The sequence below is a fragment of the Trichechus manatus genome, unplaced genomic scaffold (genome assembly GCF_000243295.1).
Source record: "Trichechus manatus latirostris isolate Lorelei unplaced genomic scaffold, TriManLat1.0 scaffold00015, whole genome shotgun sequence".
In the NCBI taxonomy this organism is placed as follows: domain Eukaryota; kingdom Metazoa; phylum Chordata; class Mammalia; order Sirenia; family Trichechidae; genus Trichechus; species Trichechus manatus.
The window spans coordinates 1,355,716-1,375,378 of NW_004443951.1; the positions used below are offsets into that span (position 1 = coordinate 1,355,716).

Sequence of the window (19,663 nt, forward strand, 5' to 3'; positions counted from 1 at the left end):
CAGTTTTGTTCTGTTGTGCACAGGGTCACTATGAGTCAGGGGCCAACTCAATGGCAGCTAACAACAACAACAAACTTATTTAAGCAGGCAATGTAACAGAGTGGGCTTTGGAGTTGATGAGTAAGAAGTACAAATTATGGCTCTGTCACTTATAAGCTATGTGATCTTCAAAAAGTCATTTAACTTGAGGCTAAATGACTTCTTAACTCTAAACTGGAGTTTTCCAGGGTTGTTGTGAGAACAGGGCGTGGAAAACAGGGAGCATTTAATAAGCTGTAGCTATATTCATATACATATTATATTGGCTAAGCCAATATAATATATACTGTAAGTCACTAGAATATAAATTGTAGTACAGGTAGCCCCTGACTTACAACGGGGTTCCGTTCTGACAATTCTAAGTCGGTTCTGACCTAAGTTGAATACCTCAATTTTTTTTTCATTATTATTGCCTTTTATTATCAGTATCTTTATAAGTCTGGCAGTGTTTTGAACAGTAAATCATAAAATTGAACATCTGTGAGTGAACATCTGAGAATGATAACATCAGCAAATTATGTGCTGCAACTTATTACTAACACTAAGATGTACAAACCACCCTCCCCCCCCCCCCACAAAAAAAAATCGGACAGCTGTAAGTGCAGTTTGTCTAACTCAAATATGTCATAAGTTGGGGACTACCTGCAGTAACAAATCATGCCAGGCTTCCTTGTTAGTTCACATGGCCTCCAATCCCAAACCAAAGTGTTATTTCTTGAGGCGCCAGTCTATAATCCACAAGCAGAACTTAAGGACAGCAAAAACGTTTATTTGAAAAAATTACTATGTATTGAAAATATACATTAGAAATTATTACATACTTCCATAGCAGTCCCCTCCCCAACCACAAAAGTAGAAATATCTGCTTGCTATGCTAATGTCATAGGTAAACTCAACCAAAAAGTGAAATATCATCAGTCCCCTTTCCTCATACATCAAGGGGGGGGGGATTACCAACTTATATCTGCCTATCAATAGGAATTTAACAAGTCCCAGTCTTCTACAGCAAGACATACATATTTCTGCTTTGAAGACTGCGAAGAGTTATTCTGTTCCTTCTCTGGATCCTCAAAGGCTCTCTTCTTTGACTCCTGGCACAAGACAGTCTCCCGTTTCAACAATGGCCCATGGCAGTCTGGTGCTTTCTCTTTATAGAACTGGAGTTTCTCGGAAGTGTTCATGTGGGTGTCTGCCAGGGGGCACTTCACTGGGGCTTCTGTTAGAGATCGCTTCCCATCTAAGAGTGACAGAGGGAAGGGCAATGAGTTTACTATACTGGCAAGCTAATGCTCGCAGAAAGTCTAGGAAGATGATCCAAGGGAAGTGACAAAGGCCCAAAGAGAGTGATGTCTAGATTAATTTTATTTCAAGTGCCCTGTAAGGTAATGATGGTATACGCTCCAGCAAAGGTTGAAGGTATGTATTCACACTGGAGTTTGACAAGCTTGGAATCAAATCCCAGATGCGCCACTTACAGGATAAGTGACCCTGAGCAAGTGACTCCTCTAAGACTCAGTTTTCTCATCTTTATAGGGATATAAAACCTATTTCATAAGGATGATGTAAAGATAGATGAGATAATGCATAAAAAAGGCTTAGCACAGTGTTTGGCACACAGTAAAACCTCAATAAATGTCAGCTGTTATCAATCAAAATCTGGACTTGACCATCTTCTAGAAGCTGAAAGCCAAATTTGCAGTTCAATTTTAGCAAATGATACAACTTTATTCTACATTTTTGGTGTGCCCTGGATTCTTCTTATTTTGCTACCTTTATTTCCCCTTCACTTCGATTCTATCACTCAATTTCTTTTTAATTTTCTGTACTCCATCCACTTTTGTGCCACCACAAATCCTTTTTTAAACAAGATGGGATATAAAAAATAATTTTTAAAAGCTATTTTCCTAGTGCTGGGGCTCAAAGCTAAGAGTGAACTTAACACACTAAACTATGTTGAGGGAATACAAGTCTTGGTGGGTGGTCACAAATAAATCAATACTATCATAATTCATTTTCCTACTGAGTGAAGACAGGCTAACAGCTTTAAGGCTGCAAAGAACCTAAGGGAAAAAACTCCAAGGAAAGGGAATTTCTCACAAAAGTGCTGAGCTGCCATCCGAGGCTCCGAGGTTTCTCGTGGCTTCACAGCTTCTGAAGTCACACGCTCCCACTGCAGAACGATCTGAAACATATTTGGAGATTTGAATCCGCACAAAACCTCAAGCTTTTAATCTCCGGCCTTCCTTGTTCTCCCTGGCTGCCTCCCCATAAACACCAACCCCTGTGGTAGATTTTATTTCAGATGATTGGTGATAAGAATACCAAACTCAGTCAAGTCTGGATTTTCTATCCTAATGCAGGAGTTGAGTCAGAATATAAACATGCTGGATACATATGTATTTGTATAACTCAGAAAAATCTACAAAGCTGGCTCTCTCTTCTATTTTCATCTCTATTCCAAGCTAAAAACAAACTGCATATCCCTTAAACTAAATACTAAACATCTGAATGCTTACACTTTTCACACATTCTAGACTCAGTCATGCCTCAAAATATACCAACGATAACTCAAACTCTTGTATGTGTGTAAAATGCCCACCTTTCCATATTCTCACACTTCCTGATAAGTTTTCAACTTTTTTAAACTGCTACAAATGTATTTTATTGTAAGGCTACTACAAATTCTTTTGGAAATTTGGCTGAGTATAAACTATATGTAAATAAAGTAAATGATCATTTCACATATACCATGAGTAACAATAACTTTGGCATGCAATGAAATGATCATACAGGAAGTCAAGAAAAACATTTTCACAACACAGAGGCAGTACAACACAGAGTTTAAGAATATAGTTCTGGAGTTAGTTCCACCACTTACTAGCCAGGGGACCCTTGGCAAAAGATTTAATTTCTGAGTCTCATTTTCTTCATCTGTAAAACAGGGGTTAATAATAGTATACATCTCAGAGGGCAGTTGTGAGGATTAAATGAGATAATGTACATGAAGGGCTTAGCACAGTGTCTGGCACATAGAAAGCACTCAATAAATATCCCTTGTCATCCCGTCTATGACTTTTCTGGTTATGGGAAATGAGGACAGAGCTAAGAGAATGCCAAGATGGATTAACATCTTAGAACCTGACAACTGAGTGGCTAATAGGAAAAATCTTTTTTAACAGAAATAATAATGTCAACAGGAAAAGCTGTTTGGGGATGGGGAAAAAGAAAAATGAGTTTGGTTCTGGGCGAGCTGAATTTGAGGGGCCAGGTGGAGATCCAGGAATGGGAGAAGTAAGGTGGAGTCATCCCTGCAGGGCAATTAAGACTCTGTGAACAGTGAAGATCACCAGGGAAGCGAGCAGAGATGTAAGAGGAAAGGAGAGGAGGGGGTGAGGAACCAGCAAGAGCCAGAGGAAGAAGTCAGTTAGGGGAGAGCCAGAAGATAGGATGGGAGAGGAAAAGCGTCAAGGCATGAGGGTTTATATCAACTACTGCAGAAATGCCAAGGAGAGTGAAGAATGAGAAAAAGCCAGTGGATTTGGCTTTTAGAAGATCACACGTCATCTTCAAAAGAACAATTTCAGTACAGCAGTGAAGGCCAGAACTAGATTACAAGGGATTAAGAACTGAATAGGCAGTGAGGAGTAGGAGTGATAAGAATAGGAAAAAATTCCCGGTTGGGCTGGGGGTTAGGGAGGCATGCTGAAGTAAGGGTAGCTTAAGCATGTTTGTACATAGACAGACAACAGCCAACAGAGTATGAGATTAAAGAGGCAGGGGTGAGGCAGGGGGAAATAATTACTAGTGAATTATCACAGAGGAAGCTGGAGTTCTCAGGGACTAGAACTGGGAAAAAAAAAAAAAAAAGATAAAGGGCTTATTGCTGGAAGACAAGCGGCATACCTGTTCACCATTGATGGAAGGGGAGCAGAGTACAGTTGAAGAAATGGAGAAATTTTGAGACAGAGATAGGGAAGAAAAGGTACCTCTGTTATACAGCCTTGGTTTTTGGGGTCACCAGCTAAGAATGAGGGCTGAAGGAGGATGGAGGCAGCCTGAAATCATTTCAATAAGGAATCAACAGGAGATGGATAAAGCACTCTGCCAAGAACTAGGGGCCCAGCTGAGGTTGGATGGCATGACGTTGCAGCGGGACCAATCAGCTTCCTTTCAGGTCAGGCCATCAGGTGTTTTACTTAATCCTCACCAAGTCCTGTGAGATAGTCCTGGTTTCTGTACTTTACAGAAATTCTAAGTTGGGCTGTTGAGCCAGGATCCCAAACTTACGTCTCTTTTACTCCACAGCCTATGCTCTTTCCATCACATCACCTGCTACCAACTCTATCAAGCCTTTGTTTGACCATCCCCCACCTACCCCAAGTCCACTGGATGCATTTAGGACTCATCCAACACTACAAACTTTGTCTGGCAATGTACTGTGGTAATTATTTCACAAGTATATTCTAGAACAACCTCAAAGTGCTACTGAAACAATGACTTACCAGTATCCTTTCTTCCTTATCTATCGAGAAATGATGATACAATTAGGCAGTTGGATGGGTCCACCATTATGCATTATGGCTTGGAGCCAAGGAAGGATCAGAATAAAATGGTTTTGTGGGTCCTCTAGCCCTCTGAGAACCACTGGTTAAAGGTGTCAGAAGGAGAAAGGGACCAGGCACAGGCAAGCAGGCATTCACTGGTGCTGTATTACTTGGTTACTCTCTGACTTCTAGTTAAGTCTATACTTTACTAAGACCATCCAGAAGTCTAGGGAGAGTCAAGGTAAATTTCAGTCAAGAAGATAAAAATGGAAAGGCTCAACAAGAGGACAAAAAAGCCATTTCCATTTCCTTACTAAGGCTCTAAAAGGTTAAGAAATTTGCCCAAAAGAAAAGGAAGGGCTGGATTTGAATCTTTAACAGCATGACTCTATAGAGTTTATTTTCTTTTCAGTCTACATACACTACTATGAGAATCTGTCCTTCTGAAGTTGGGTCATACTGCTTTTCTGCATAGCAAGTCAGATTTACTGTTTTTTTCTGAGTCATTTGTAAGATGGCACTTTCTCCTAGGTTCAGTGAAAATGAAGTACAATTTAAGTACTGGCATCTAACACCAACTCCCTAAATACTGGGTCAGGTTACAGCCCACCAGTGTCTCTAATTTGACAGGAAGATGACAACTCAGCCAAGAGATACCAGGAAGATTAATGTTTGTTCAAAGTGCTGGATAATGAAAAGCCATAGTAACTGTAGGGGAGAGAAATCTGCAGTACCTGGTCAGCCCAGCCCTCTGTCTTGCAGTTACTATGGTCAAATTCCTTCAAAGGCACTTTGGAGTGAACAAGGCCTATGTGGGTCTGGAGCTTGTGTTTGATGGCTTTGATGTCCTTGTGAGAGAGAGAGAGAACAGAAATGCACAGCACACATCTGGTCAATTCTTACTTGCTTTTGGTAGGAAACAGAGACCACCATAAATACCAGCCCTTTCTAAACACCCATTAGCAGAAGCAAAATATCAAGTTATGATCTGGATGTTCAGTTAAATCATAAATGATCTCTGTCAACCAAAAGAAGGGAGCAAAACTCTTACCTTGAGCCCTGTCCCAGAGATATCTAAGCAGTTTAGTTTTCTAAAAGAAAAGAGGTATCCAATTCCTGCATCTGTGATCTCAGGGTTGCCTAGATGTTAAAAACATAGGAAGCATTCCGTTATGGCATAATTATTACTAAAATGCCAACTATAAGCTCCGAAAAGAGTCTAGGCAAAGATACAATTTAAAATATTTTCAGAATAAATTGAATATAGAGAGAGCCACACTAGATGATCCTTAAGATCTTTTATAGCTCTAATGTTCTAGGATTTAAGGGGGCCTGGAAAAATAAATAAGCCAGGTAGCTATCCCAAACAGCCTAATTTGGAACCATATCGAAACAGCATACATAAATATATATTAAAATGTTCATCAGATTTTGTTCATGGCCATTCCACCTCAAAAGTAAAAGCATTTATTCATTTTATTTTTAAAAGATAATTATATTTTAAGGGTACTCAGACACAGAGAAAATTACTGCTCTTACTAACTTGCATTTTTTTTCAGAATATTTTCTTACATATTACCTTTTCACATCAGAGAGTACTGCACTGAGCACTGAATTCTCGAGGTTATGAGCACAGTCCCTGGCACATTGTGGACGCTCAAAAAGTATTTGTTAAATGAATACATTTTCCTGTGACCTCGGGAGGGCATTCATTATTATCTTCATTTTACAGAGGCCAAAACCAAGGCTCAGAGAGATTGAAAAACTTGCCCAAGGGCACACAGTTCAAGTTAAAGTAGCAAAGTTAAGGATGGTCCTCTGACCTCAAAGACCTGCTCCTTCTATTCTTTCAACACCATACCATCCTGCCATATATTCAATAGATGTTCAGTTAAATCGTAAATGGTCTCTATTAACTTTCTACCACTGGAGTCAGTATCTGGTTAATCCTGAGGAAGCAATCACCATTGTGGATTTATCTAGATTTTTATCAGGCAAATACTGATAAAAGATACCTTGCTGACAGACACCATGGATCAGAGACTCAAAAAAAAATGTCTTTTACATATGCAGTGAATATGATGAAAGGCTGTTCGGTCTGCACATACTATAGCTGAGTAACATCGATGAATCTGTAAGGGTTCCCTATCCCAGAGGTGGCAGTGTGCCAGGAACAGCATTTGGCCAGGAGTCAAGAGCCTCTGGCTCTAGTCCTGCTCTACCACTAACTTGCTAAGGCACCTAGAGAATCACCTCCCCTCAATTTTATCACCTCTAAATGAAAGGGAAGAACCAGGTAATCTCTAAGGTCATTCCAACATGGATAATCTAAAATGTCTAATAAAACTTACAAGATAAGTCTAACAAGGTCAGATTTTCAAGGCCTCTTTTCATCACTCGAACCGGTGCTGTCATTTTCCGTACCCCGGCATCAGATAAACAATTATCCTTCAGGTGGAGTTGAGTTACACTAGGAAAATGAAGTCCATAAATAAAGAGAGTTTGAGAAAGTCTAGGTATGAGAACATGCTTTCAAAAACTTCATTTAAAAATATAAAATAATATTTCCTATTCCCTGCAATTTAATACCCAATATATTTAGCAGAGTTAAAGATCTTTTGGAGCTATTTCAATTATAAGTGATGGTAAACAGGGATCAAAGTGTTATGTAGTACTGATCTCTGATGGCAGAGGGCACTAAAGGTGTATGGTCTAATGAAGTAAATAGAGACTTCCATTAAAGGAATAAACATGCCTCATTTAACACAAAAGGTGCACACCTGACAAATTGTGTGAAAATTAAACAACATTCTAAATACGTCAGGAAAGTCTGCTAAAGAACTCCTATAGAATTTCTTTTGCAAAGCAAACATTTCTCTAATTTTAATCAGCTTTCCAAATCTAGATTTTCAGATTGGGTTATAAGGTGTACTCATAACCCAATCCATCAAGCTAACCTGAAACTGGTGTGCTAATGTGCTGCCCCTCACACAACAAGAAATCTGAGACTTGCTGCTAACCTCACAAAAAAATACCTTTGTATGGGGCAGTGTGTAGGTGTCACTGTCAGAGGCAGGCCCCCGGTAGCAGGCTAGACCCAGGTTTGCAATGCTGTTATCCTTCTGGGTGTTTATGAAACCACAAAGGAATCCATCTGCCCTCCTCTCTGCTGGCTGGACTGAGTAACCTGAAATCAGTAGGACTATGTGTGAATGGTATGAACTGGGCCATTTCTTGAAATCACAGTTCTTGAAAGGGACTTATTTGGCTGTCTTTAGTAATTCAATTTCTTTATAATTTATAGTTCACTGATAAAACAGAAAATGGGAATGACTGTGGAAAACTACATAATTTCTCATCTATTGCCAGAATAAACTAGCACTGGACAAAGAACAGAATCATTTTCCAACCCAGGTAACTTTAAGTATGACACGTTGAAATAAAGCTCATTTAGAAAACAAAACCAACTGACTGACTTTCCTAAGAGTTATCCAGTCTACATTGTGCTTGAAAATGTTTAAGGGAAAAAAAAAAAGCAAACACAGGATTGGAAAGTAATCAGTATTCCTTAAGATGATCCCTTTGGAGTAGTCTCTTAAATAATAATATAACAATTCATTTACAAATGATGGCAGGTCAATACCTAGACAGGGCCTCATTGGTGAGATGTTCTAGAAGTTCATGTTCATCTCCAAGCTTGCAACAGGAAAGGTCCAAGCAGGTCAGCTCCCGGAAAGACTTTATCTCCTCAAGTTTTTCTGAAATCACCAGATATCTGTGGATCATGGAGAGCAATCAACAGCTTTTCTCTTCCTTCTTTTAAAACATTACCATTTGTGGCTTGGTGCCAGCAGTCAACATCCCATCAGGCCAAAGTACTATGTAATAATCAGACTTCACTGATTACTATCTGGGCACGGGTTGACTCTGCGTGCAACGTAAGTTTGAGTACCTGCCCTCTCACTGTGCTTGTTATTCTGCTAACTTCACTCCAAAAGTTAAGTGCAGCATGACTGCTACGAGGACTCACTCTAATCTACATGGTTATTAAAAGAAACCTGTGAGCCCGAACAACTTAATTACATTGCAGCAGCTTGCCAAATTGTTATCAGGAAGCATCAGGAAGGCCTCTGGAGGGGCAAAGGAGATCAAAAAGGCATTTCACAGCTCAGGCCCAGGCCTCTGCCCTTCTTTTTATTTTGTTCATCTATTTCAGATGAGGTCAGTGATAAAAAACAAAGTGGGTTTAGGTGTGACAGGAAACAGAATAGGATCCTAATAGGGAAACTGACTTGTGGCAAGCACACACCTTTCTCATCCACTTTCTTCTTGGATGTCTAGAAGCTCCCACAGCAAGATGATGTGCTAGGATCAATGGGTTATACTTTAAAAAGTTTACAGCTCTCTTCTGTCAGCAGGATAATAACTGCCAAAAACAGGCTGGAATAATCAGAGGACAAAATGAGATTTTGATCTCTTTTCTTCCTACTTCCAACCAAAATAAGATGTACTCAAACTGATCTCGCACCTGACTGCTAGGTACAGATGGCCTGGGACACTGATACCCAATTTAAACTGCAGAACCTGAGCTGCTTGGCCACCGAGCTCAGCTGGGCACACAAATGAGCCTTATTTACTCAGACGTACTTTAATTGCACTGCAAATAAAGCTGCTGTTTTCCATCTTCCAATCACAGAGTTGAAATGGGTTAATAGGGATTTGAGGGATTACTGGCAATCAGAGAAAGGAAATATACACCCTTTGATCAAGTAACCAAAATATTTTTAGTAGTTCTGAAACAAGGGTTATCTGTGAAGGACACAACAGGTGTAATGTGATTAAGGAACATTACAAAAATCAAGGCTGAGAAACCAATATGCAAGGCCACAGGACATAATCAAAGCTTTGGTCTTGCTTGCAACTAGTCTTCCAACTTTCCTCTTAAAGAGTTCAGAACAGTATAGTGGAGAACCACAGAAAGAGCACAGACATATTTTAGTGTCAGACAAAGCTGAGTTTGGATTCTAACGGCCCTTATTACTTGTGTTATTGTAAAAAAGTTATTTAACCTCTCTGAGCCTCAAAAATGGTTTTGATGACTACTTTTCAGGATTATTAAGAAAATTAGAATCAATATTCAAAAAGTACATGGCATCTGATAGGCCTTCATGGAATGGTAGCTATTATTATTAGTTCAGTTACACTGCATGATATTTTAAAGAAAACATAACTGCCTCCCTGAGACCACCAGCAGGATTAAAAATCACTGGGGTTTCAACGCAAGGGAAGTGAGTTTTGTGGGTTAGAACCCAGCTGCGAAGACACTGGCTTCTTTTGACAGGCAGCTTTGTGACCTAGCCCCAAGAGAGCAAGTGCCTGCACCTACTCAATTATCTTATTTTCAATTATTTTCTCAAGCTTTGGGCTCGAGCTATTTCCCTTTGATCTGATCCTTTTCGTGCTAGTGAAACCTTTAGTTGCTACAGTTTTATCCCTGTATTGCAAAGGCAACCCCAAATCTCCTGCTGTCTTCCTATTTTCCTTTGGAGACTCAAAAGTGAGATTTCTGATTACAAGTCAAAGTCTTTACTCTTATACCTGAATAAGACAGCAAAATCTGGAATTGTTGCAATAAAAATATATAAACCAAAAGATTGTTAAAAATATTCTTTACGTTTTCTGATTATAAAAGTAATGCCTGTTCATTACAGAAAAAAATCAAGAAGATATGGAAAAGTATAAAGAAAATTAAAAACTTCAACCCCACCATCTAGATAATGACTACATTTTGGTGCATTTCTCGTTTTTCTTTCTATACATACATGCAATATACATATACAGTTTAACAAAACTGGTGTCATACAGTATATTATTTTAATCCTTTTTTTCATTTATTATATAAAGAGCATTTTACCACATTTTAAATAATCATTGAATGTTATCTTAATAGTTATATTTCATCATACAGATGTATCATAAGTTGCTTAACCAATCCTCTATTGTTAGACATTGATACAGTTTTCAAGATTTTCACTATTACAAATGGTACTACATAGAATACCCTTCATAAAAATATTTGTTCCCATCCTTGATTATTACAATAGAATAGATTCTTAAAAGTGGAATTAATGGGTCAAACAAATAGTATGGATGTTTTTACGGTTCTTGATACATGCTGCCAAACTGCCTTCCAGAAATGTTATACTAATTCATGTGCTCATCAAATGTGAATGAAAATGCTATTCTCATCACAATCTGACCAATGCCACTGGAACAGTTTGCATTCATCATAAATGGTGTTTACGTAGCATTTTCAACAGCATGGGAAACGCTAAAACTACAATGGTAGGTGGGGGGAAGAAACAGAATACAAAGTTATTCTCAAATGGGTAAAAATACATCTTTGAACAGTGACGGATTACCCAATAACCAAGGTATGCATACGTTTACTAATCTGTAGTGCACAGTTACACATGGGTTTCACCACATGAAACTGTGCACTACAGATTAGTAAACACCATTTAGCCTGTGTGTTCCTTGCTTACTATAAGCCCCTGTGTACCTTGCTTGGAGCCCTAGTGGTGCAGTGGTTAAGAGTTCTGCTGCTAACCAAAAGGTCAGCAGTTCGAATCCACCAGCTGCTCCTTGGAAACCCTATCGGGCAGTTCTACTCTGTCCTATAGGGTCACTGAGTTGGAACTGACTTGACAACAACAGGTCTTGGTTTTGGGTACCTTGCTTTCTGGTTACCCCGTCTTTGAAAATGACTACCATAAATGGTTGGATTGTGAATGTTTATCTTTAGTTTTCTGTATTTCCCAAATAGTATGTAATGCTTTTATAAAAGAAAATAATTTCAAAACAAGCTATATGTCATAATTCTATTTTTAATTTTTCTACAATGACTATAAATAACTTGAATAAAAAATGAAGGAGCAAAATGTATTTAAATGTTTGTTACAATGAAATGCTGCTTGATTTTTTCACTTAGGCAGGTAATTTTTTTCCTTTCCACAGGCAGCAGCTTCAAGCCCAGCCATGGCTGAAACCACAGCACACAGAGCTTTCAGAAGGAGCCCGCTCAGTTCATGAGTCCACAGTTCTGTTCTTTTCTGCATAAGGTCATGGCTTTTCTTTTTAAAGTCCATGGTTTGGCATAGGCTGAAACCATTAACTGAGCTAATAAAAGATGGCTTCTTCTTTTCATTTTTTTTAAGCATATGCACTTACTATCCTTAGCCTATGTTTTCTGGTATGATTTTCTCCTCTTTTATTACATGCTTTTTGTTTAGCCATGTTTTAATGGTCATATTGACTCCGCATCTTGGTAGTAAGCTGCCTTTCTAATCACAAAACATTTCATATAGTGGCATACCATACAGCCATTAGAAAAAAAATCTACAAGCACTGATGCTAAATGATTTTCAAATTGTGTAAAGAAAGCAACGTATGTAACAGTATATGAAGTGTATTGCCATCTGTGTAACAAAAGAGAAAGCTATATATACATGCATGTGTCCAGAGTATCTCTGGTATCAGTTTTCTTTTTATCATTGCAGAGATAGTTGCCTGTGGGGAAAGAAACTGGAGATGAGATGGGAAGGAGGATTTTGTTTCACTTTATATTCTTTTGTGTTTGCATGTGAATTGTTTGCTGTGTACATTTCTATTATTTTTTAAAGTATTTTTTTTAATTAATAAAGACTTTACATTTTTTTTTTACACTGTGCTGGAATTAAATTTTTAAATAAATAAAGTATATGAGCAAACGAAAGTCACAAAAGAAAACATCTACTTTGTTACAAGACAGACCTTGGTGTTGGAAACTTATCTAAATTTTCCAAACTTCAGGATACCCAGAATTTTAATTGCTGAGGTACAAAAAAAAAAAAGAATTATCTATGTGAGATCAAACTGAGAACAGCAACTCAAAAGGTTTGATGGGAAGCCTAAGGGGCAGTGAGTTGAAGATAATGGTGATGGAATAATTTGGAAAAGGATAGTGAGAATAGCAGCACAACTGGAAGAATGTAATCAATGTCACTGAATTATACATGTAGAAACTTTTGAAATGGTGTAACTTTGGCTATGTATACTTTCACCAAAAAAAAGAAAAAGGTCCTCCAAGGTCAAGAAGGGAGAGTGTTGACATGTCGTGGGGTTGTTAACCAATGTCATAAAACAATTATGTATACTGACTGTTTAATGAGAAACTATTTGTTCAGTAAACCTTCATCTAAAGTACAATAAAAAAAAAGGAAAAACAAATTTTAACTGCTCATTCTTTTAAGGTTGCTTTTTATCTAATGCTCAGTATCTAGTGGTTTGAAAACTGAAACGGAGCCAATATCTCTGGGTTCCAAACTTCACATCTCCAAGAACATACCAAAAGACATTTAGCAGATCGTATCTTGTCTTTCCTACTTTCTCTTATTAGGAAAGTTGGTAGAAGAGAAGTTCCTACCTAATGGAGGAGCTGTAGGGATCAGCTTATCCCTGCAAAGTGTTTTTGAAATAAAGCTAAGTGTTGTTTGAGTGTGAAGGGGGGAGTGGAGGAAGATGTTGATTTTTCTCAAAATGGCCTGCCACTTTTTAAAAAAATGTGCCAGGACCATTCTGTGTTTGGAAGTTCTAAACTGAAATGCTATCTGATGAAAGAAGGCTCCAGGCCCACTAAAGCCCAGAGCCTGACAGAATTAACATACCCAATGAAATACTCAATATCCTAATCAGAACACCCACCTGTTTCGCAAACACAGGGAGCAAAGCACCAGACTTCCATAGGCCTCAGTGAATTTCTGTAAAGCCCTCAGCCCTGCACCTGGCTCTGTGAATTTCTGTCTGGCTTCAGCAGCAGAGAACAGCTTTTCAGCAATCTGCTCAGGGAAGCCAATAAGGGAATCGATGTGATCAACATTGTCAGAGATGAAGCCCAGGACGAGGCTGAAGAGGGATTTGGCGGAGTACCGAAGATTCCCCTCCCGGGTATATGTGAAGATGAAATGATCAGTCTTCTCTTTCTGTGCAGTATCATCTTCCCTGTTCATGCAAAGCTCCACAGAAAAGCCTTTGGGAAACAATCTGAAAGGTCTTGGCTTCTGCAGGCTACTCCTGACACCATCCAGGGCCAGATTGACCATATGCAGCTGCCCATTTTCTCGCACGTAGATGGGCCCTGGGTCCAGGTGGTTTTCTGAGTTGAGGTAGTAAGACATTGCTTGGTTATGACTGTAAAAGCAAGGACAAGGGAAACAAACCCAATTAAAATGCCATTTGTAACATGTAACTTCATATAGCTCTGCCCAGAGTTTTACGAGCCTATCAGGCAGGCCCTGTGGCTGGCTTGGTTTTGAAAGCGGAACACACTAGTCACCTGTGAGCTCTGGCACTGGAGGTTGCCTCTTCTATTGCCTCTACCCGGACTGCCTTTTCCTACCTTCCCCCTTTTCTTGTCTATCTGGTAAACTCTTATTCATCTTTCAAACCAAAAAACTTGTTGTCATCAAGTCGATTCTGACTCATAGCGACCTCATGTGAGTAGAACTGCTCCATAGCGTTTTGTTGGCTGTAATCTTTACAGAAGCAGATTGCCAGACCCTTCTTCTGCGGTACCGCTGAGTGGGTTCCAACCTTTAGGTTGACAGTCAAGTGCAAACCATTTGTGCCACCCAGGAACCCATACTCATCTTTCAAAACCCCGCTCAAATCTCATTTCTAAAATTCAGATGTAGGCAAAGATTCATCCTCAAGAAAATTCACAGCAGCACAGTTTATATTAATAAAACAACTGGAAACAACCTACATGTCCAACTGAAGGGGTGTTATTAAATAAACTGTAATACTTCCATTCCATGGAATGTTATGCAGCCATTAAATCGGCAGACTTTTTATTAATTTACAAGTTACAAATAGTACATGTAGAATTTACCATTTCTGTTTTTTAAAACGTGTTTACATACAGAACAAAGACTAGAAATAACTTACTTGCTAGCTAGGCACCTTCCACACACTTTTGCTGCACTTGGCTCACTGTTTTGCTACTGACTTGTTTCTGGGCCTGCCTTTCCTCTGGTTTGAGCTCCATGAGAGGAATCATGTTTAATTCATCCAGACTCCCTAACATAGTGCTCTGGCATGTAACAGTCCCTGAGCAGCAGTCTCTAAAGTTTATTTTTTCCTAAACCTTACAAAGACCACAAGCAACAGGACATTTTTGATCTACAAATAAAGACCTCCATCGCAAGAGCTAAATAAAAGCGACTGGAAGTATATTTATTAACGCATCTAAGGCGCTTTTAGGGTAAGGCAAAATTTTTTGGGTATGGCTGGATATTTCTATAATCATGTGAGTGGTATTTTGTGCCCAAGCACTAATGGGAATAAATATTTTCCTGAGTAAATGTGAGATTCCAAAATACAAAGGAATTGCTATGCTAAATAAAATGAAGGTATATGATTATCATTTCTACAGTTTAAAGACAGGAGAGAGGTACAATTTAAAATACAGGTGACAGAGCTGATATTACTCCTAAAAGACTCCGGTTGACTTTTAGAGTGATCAATCTCAGCTTCTTCTGTGTCAGTGCAAGGCCAGGATGTGGCTCTGATGCTACTTAAGAATGTCAGCACACAATTAAGTCAGTGATCAAAAATGCTGAGTCTCTGGAGATCAAACAATGATCCTGTTTGTGGTAATCAGTACTACCCATGTTTCTCCCAAGGATAATTATGTGTGCAAAAGGCACATCAGAAAACTGGGCCCTGCCTAGCCCTAGAGTCTCACCCTTTCCTGCTCATCCCCTTATGCCCTACTCTCTGGTCATGCCATAATATCCAGGTAAGTCTGACATGCTCTCTTGCTCTGCTGGCCTTTGCCCATTCTCCTCCCTTTGGTTGAAACACCCTTCTCTGCCTCCTTGACCAATCTAATTCCTACGTATCCTTAACTCAGCTCAACCATCATCCCTCTCCTGGGAAATCTTCCCTAACCCCCTGCCCTACTGCATGCCTGTCTGGTTCTCCCACAGTACCCAGTGTCTCCTTCCGTCTGCACTTAGCACCATGTACGATGTCTGTTAATTCGTCAATGTTCCCAGAGCTGTGAAGGCAAGGCACTTATTTGATTCTCTTTCTTTCCCAGTCTAGCATAGTGCCTAGTACTGAGTAAATTCTCAGTTATGTGCTGAACTGAATGAGAGGAAGGATGAGACCTCAAAGGGACACAGTGCTCAGAGCTGCAGGGCCTGCAGATACTGTTGCTAGGAGCCAGCTCCTCCTCCAGGCAACAGCTGCAGGCTCCTCCCCCCACTTGCCAGACCCCTCTGCAGGCGGTAAAAGCAGTGGATGATGGGAGTATAGAACTACTGGTACTACCAGGATTTAAAAAAAAAAAAAAAACCTGTCACAATGCCAGCTCTTATAACCCATACTCTTCTCTTGCCAGTGTTCAGTGCTTGCTGCTAAGGAGATGCCTCACTTAAACTAAATGAGTAAGGAAGAGTAAGCATCTGGCCCCTTCAGCCTCACAGATCTTAATCTTGATGAAGAGATAAGCAGATCTCCTTTGGTCTTTATCCCTGTAATTGGACATTCAGAGGCCTACTCTAACTTTAGATCAGAAAGCAGACACCAGGCAAGGCCCTAAAAAGGAACGACTTGATTTTAATACTGGAGTAAAAAGGTAAATTCTACGGAAAATAACATATTATAACAGATCAGCTCACTGTAAGCTCCCTGAGCAACAGAATAGGGTCTGCCCAACTATATTATCCCTAAGCCTCACATCACCCCCAAATAGTGTCTTCCATAAACTTCGGAGTAAAATGGACAAACGCATGGATGGATGGATGAATGATCACTTTGAATGAAAATTGGAAAAGTCTGATTCCATCCAGCAGAGAGCACAAGCAGTCTGGGTTCAGAGAAAGGCCGCCAACCTGGGCTGCCCAAAATCCTGGAAGCTTCTGCCTCTAGGGATCATTTTCAAAAAAGGCATAGTTCTGGCTATATTTTATCTTTAAATTACTCATTGTATGCTATTTCTCTTTCTAATGATGAAAAAAAAAATCCAGTATTTCCTGAAAAGTAAACCCACATTATCTGTACAGAAGCCCAAGGCCTGTCCATTCCTCGGTTATGATAGCTGAGGAACTGACCTTGGTTCAGGGAATCCTTGTGACCTTCTACTTCTAAATGTGTGCATCCTGCATTCTCCCAATAAGGAGCTTCCGGAGAGTTTGGAGGTACGATAAAATGATCTAAGAATTAAGGTTGAAACCCTTCAAGGTTAAGAACTATAAAGGCAAGAGAATTCCACACAAAACTCTGTACTTGGCTTCTCGTTCCCCCGGCAATTGTAAAGGGTGGTCTATTATAAATGGACCCCTCAGGAGACAGAGCCTGTTCTGTAGCATGGTAAAAACCCCACACAACCTGGAAAATTAAAATAATTAATATCTGCATGAATAATACTGTCCATGTAGATCTGATTAAGCTATATTATATATTGGATCAACAAAGTAATAGGGACACTCTGATAGTCTCCCAGCCCCCTACAGAGAGGCCAGTTGTTTTGTAATCCACACAACAGCATAGAAAAATATTACAACAGTGCATGTTCTAATATTTGGTCACCACAAATGAGTCACACTTACACAAACTATGTCATTTCATCAAATGAATAAGACAAAACCTTACTGCATTAACAACTCCGTTCTCTCCAGCCTCCTTGAACAAGAGACAAGATAAAATAATTGATAACTAAACATCATAACCTTTTAGACTCTGAAGCCAGTTTACCAAGCAAACAGCATGACCATCCCAGTCAGACAGATGTTGGTTGGGAGGGCACAGGCAACAGGGTTAAAATTGTAAGTTGAATCTATGACTATTTAACTTGAAGAGAAAGAAAAGAAAGCACCCAATTTTAGCAGGTGTCTTAGTTATCTTAGTGCTGCTATAACAGAAATACCACAAGTGGGTGGCTTTGACAAATTTATTTTCTCACAATTTAGGAGGCTAGAAGTCTGAAAACAGAGTGCCGGCTCTAGGGGAAGGCTTTCTCTCTCTGTTAGCTCCGGAGGAAGGTCCTTGTCTTTTCTGTGCTCCTGGGCAATCTTCATGTTGCTTGGCATCTCTCTTCGCTCAACTCTTCTTGCCAGCTTGTGTTTTATCTCTTTTATATCTCAAAAGAAATTGACTCAAGGTATAGCCTATACCAATCCTGCCTCATTAACATAACAAAGACAATCTATTCCCAAATGGGATTATAACCACAGGCACAGAGGTTTGGATTGACAACGTATTTCTGGGGGACACAATTCAATCCATAACAGTAGATAAAGTTAATAATCCCCTAAGAGTAAGTTATAGTAATGATTATGATGATAATGATGGTGTGATAACTACCATTTATTAAACACAGTTGCCAAGCACTGTGCTAGGTACAGTATAAAACATCTCATATACTCCTCAACAATCCTAAAACGTCAGGAATGCCATTTAATAGATGAAGAGGCTCAGAAAGTAAAGTAATTTAGTTAAGGACACAGAGCTAATAAGTGGCAGAGTCGGAATTCAATTTCAAGGCTGTATCACTCCAAAGGAGTGTGGTGGCACAGTGGTTAAGTGTTCGGCTGGTAACCAAAAGTTCAGCACTTTGAATCCACCAACAGCTCCCTGGAAACCCTATGGGGTAGTTCTACTGCGTTCTATATGGTCACTATGAGTCGGAAATGACTCAACAGCAACAGTTTTTTTTTTATTATTTATGATTTTTTTTTTATTGTACTTCAGGTGAAGGCTTACAGAACAAATACTTTCTTCTGAAACAGTAGTACGCATATCGTTTTACAACATTGGTTAGCAACCCCACAACATGTCCACCCTCTCCCCTCTCAAACTTTTCTTTTTTTTTTTTTTTGTGAAAATACACATAGCCAAAGATACACCATTTCAAAAATTTCTACATACAAGCAGCCAAAGATACACCATTTCAAAAATTTTGACATGCACAGTTCAGTGACATCAACTACGCTCTTCCAATTGTGCTGCTATTCTCACTTTAGATAAAGCCTTACAACACGAAATAGTTTCTCATTTAACAGTTAGTACACGTTGCCCGATGACACTGGTTAACAACCTCACAACACATCAACACTATCCTTACTCAAACTTGGGTTCCCTATCACCAGCTTTCCTGTCCCTTTCTGCCTTTTGGACCTTGTCCCTGGACTGCTGTGCCTCATTAGTTGCATTTGGTTTTATGGGGCTGTCCACTCCCCGGCTGAACGGTGAACCTCGGAAATGACTTCACCACTGAGCTAAAAGGGTGTCTGGGGGCCACATTCTCGGGTTTTCTCCAGTCTCTGTCAGGCCAGTAAATCTGGTCTTTTTTTGGGAGTTTGAATTTTGTTCTACATCCTTCTCCAGCTCTGTCCAGAACCCTCTGTTGTGATCCTGGTCAGAGCAGGCAGTGGTGGTAGCCAGGCACCATCTAGCTGTACCGGAGTCAGTTTGGTGGAGGCCTTGGTAGCTGTGGTCCATGAGTCCTTCAGACTAATCTTTTCCTTGTATCCTGTTCTCTTCATTCTTCCTTGCTCCCAAAGGGATGAGACCATGGGAGTATCTCAGACGGCCGCTCACAGGCTTTTAAGACCCGAGACGCTACTCACCAAGGTAGAATGTAGAACACTGTCTTTATAAACTGTGTTATGCCAATTGAACTAGATGTTCCCCCAGACCATGGTCCTCACAGCCCTCCACCCAGCAATTCAGTCCCTCAGGGAGTTTGGATGTGTCTATGGAGCTTCCGTGACCTTTCCTTGTACAAGTTGTGTTGGTTTCCCCTGTATTGTGTACTGTCTCACCCTTCACCAAAGATACCACTTATCTATTGCCTAGGATTTCCACCACCGCCCCTCCCAGCCCTGGTAACCAACAAAGATTGTTACTTTTTGTGTGTGAACTTTTTCATGGGTTGTTAAGATAGAGGTCTCATACAATATTTGTCCTTTTGTGATTGACTTATTTCACTCAGCATAATGTCTTCCAGTTTCATCCATGTTATGAGATGGTTCACA

The 19,663-nt window shown here is 39.7% G+C and overlaps 1 protein-coding gene across 1 annotated transcript in view; it reads right to left on the reverse strand.

The window, feature by feature from the left end:
• Positions 1-787: 787 nt before the first annotated feature.
• LRRC42 (leucine rich repeat containing 42) overlaps positions 788-19,663 on the reverse strand; it is a 24,484-nt gene continuing 5,608 nt past the window's right edge. Inside the window, exons 2-8 of the mRNA XM_004371710.1 lie at positions 13,326-13,811; positions 8,227-8,358; positions 6,935-7,053; positions 5,635-5,723; positions 5,318-5,431; positions 2,137-2,221; positions 788-1,276 (exon numbers count right to left, since the gene is read on the reverse strand). Of these exons, the coding sequence (XP_004371767.1) occupies positions 1,011-1,276; positions 2,137-2,221; positions 5,318-5,431; positions 5,635-5,723; positions 6,935-7,053; positions 8,227-8,358; positions 13,326-13,798 (1,278 nt within the window). The 5' untranslated portion in view covers positions 13,799-13,811 and the 3' untranslated portion in view covers positions 788-1,010. The remainder of the gene's footprint in view (positions 1,277-2,136; positions 2,222-5,317; positions 5,432-5,634; positions 5,724-6,934; positions 7,054-8,226; positions 8,359-13,325; positions 13,812-19,663) is intronic.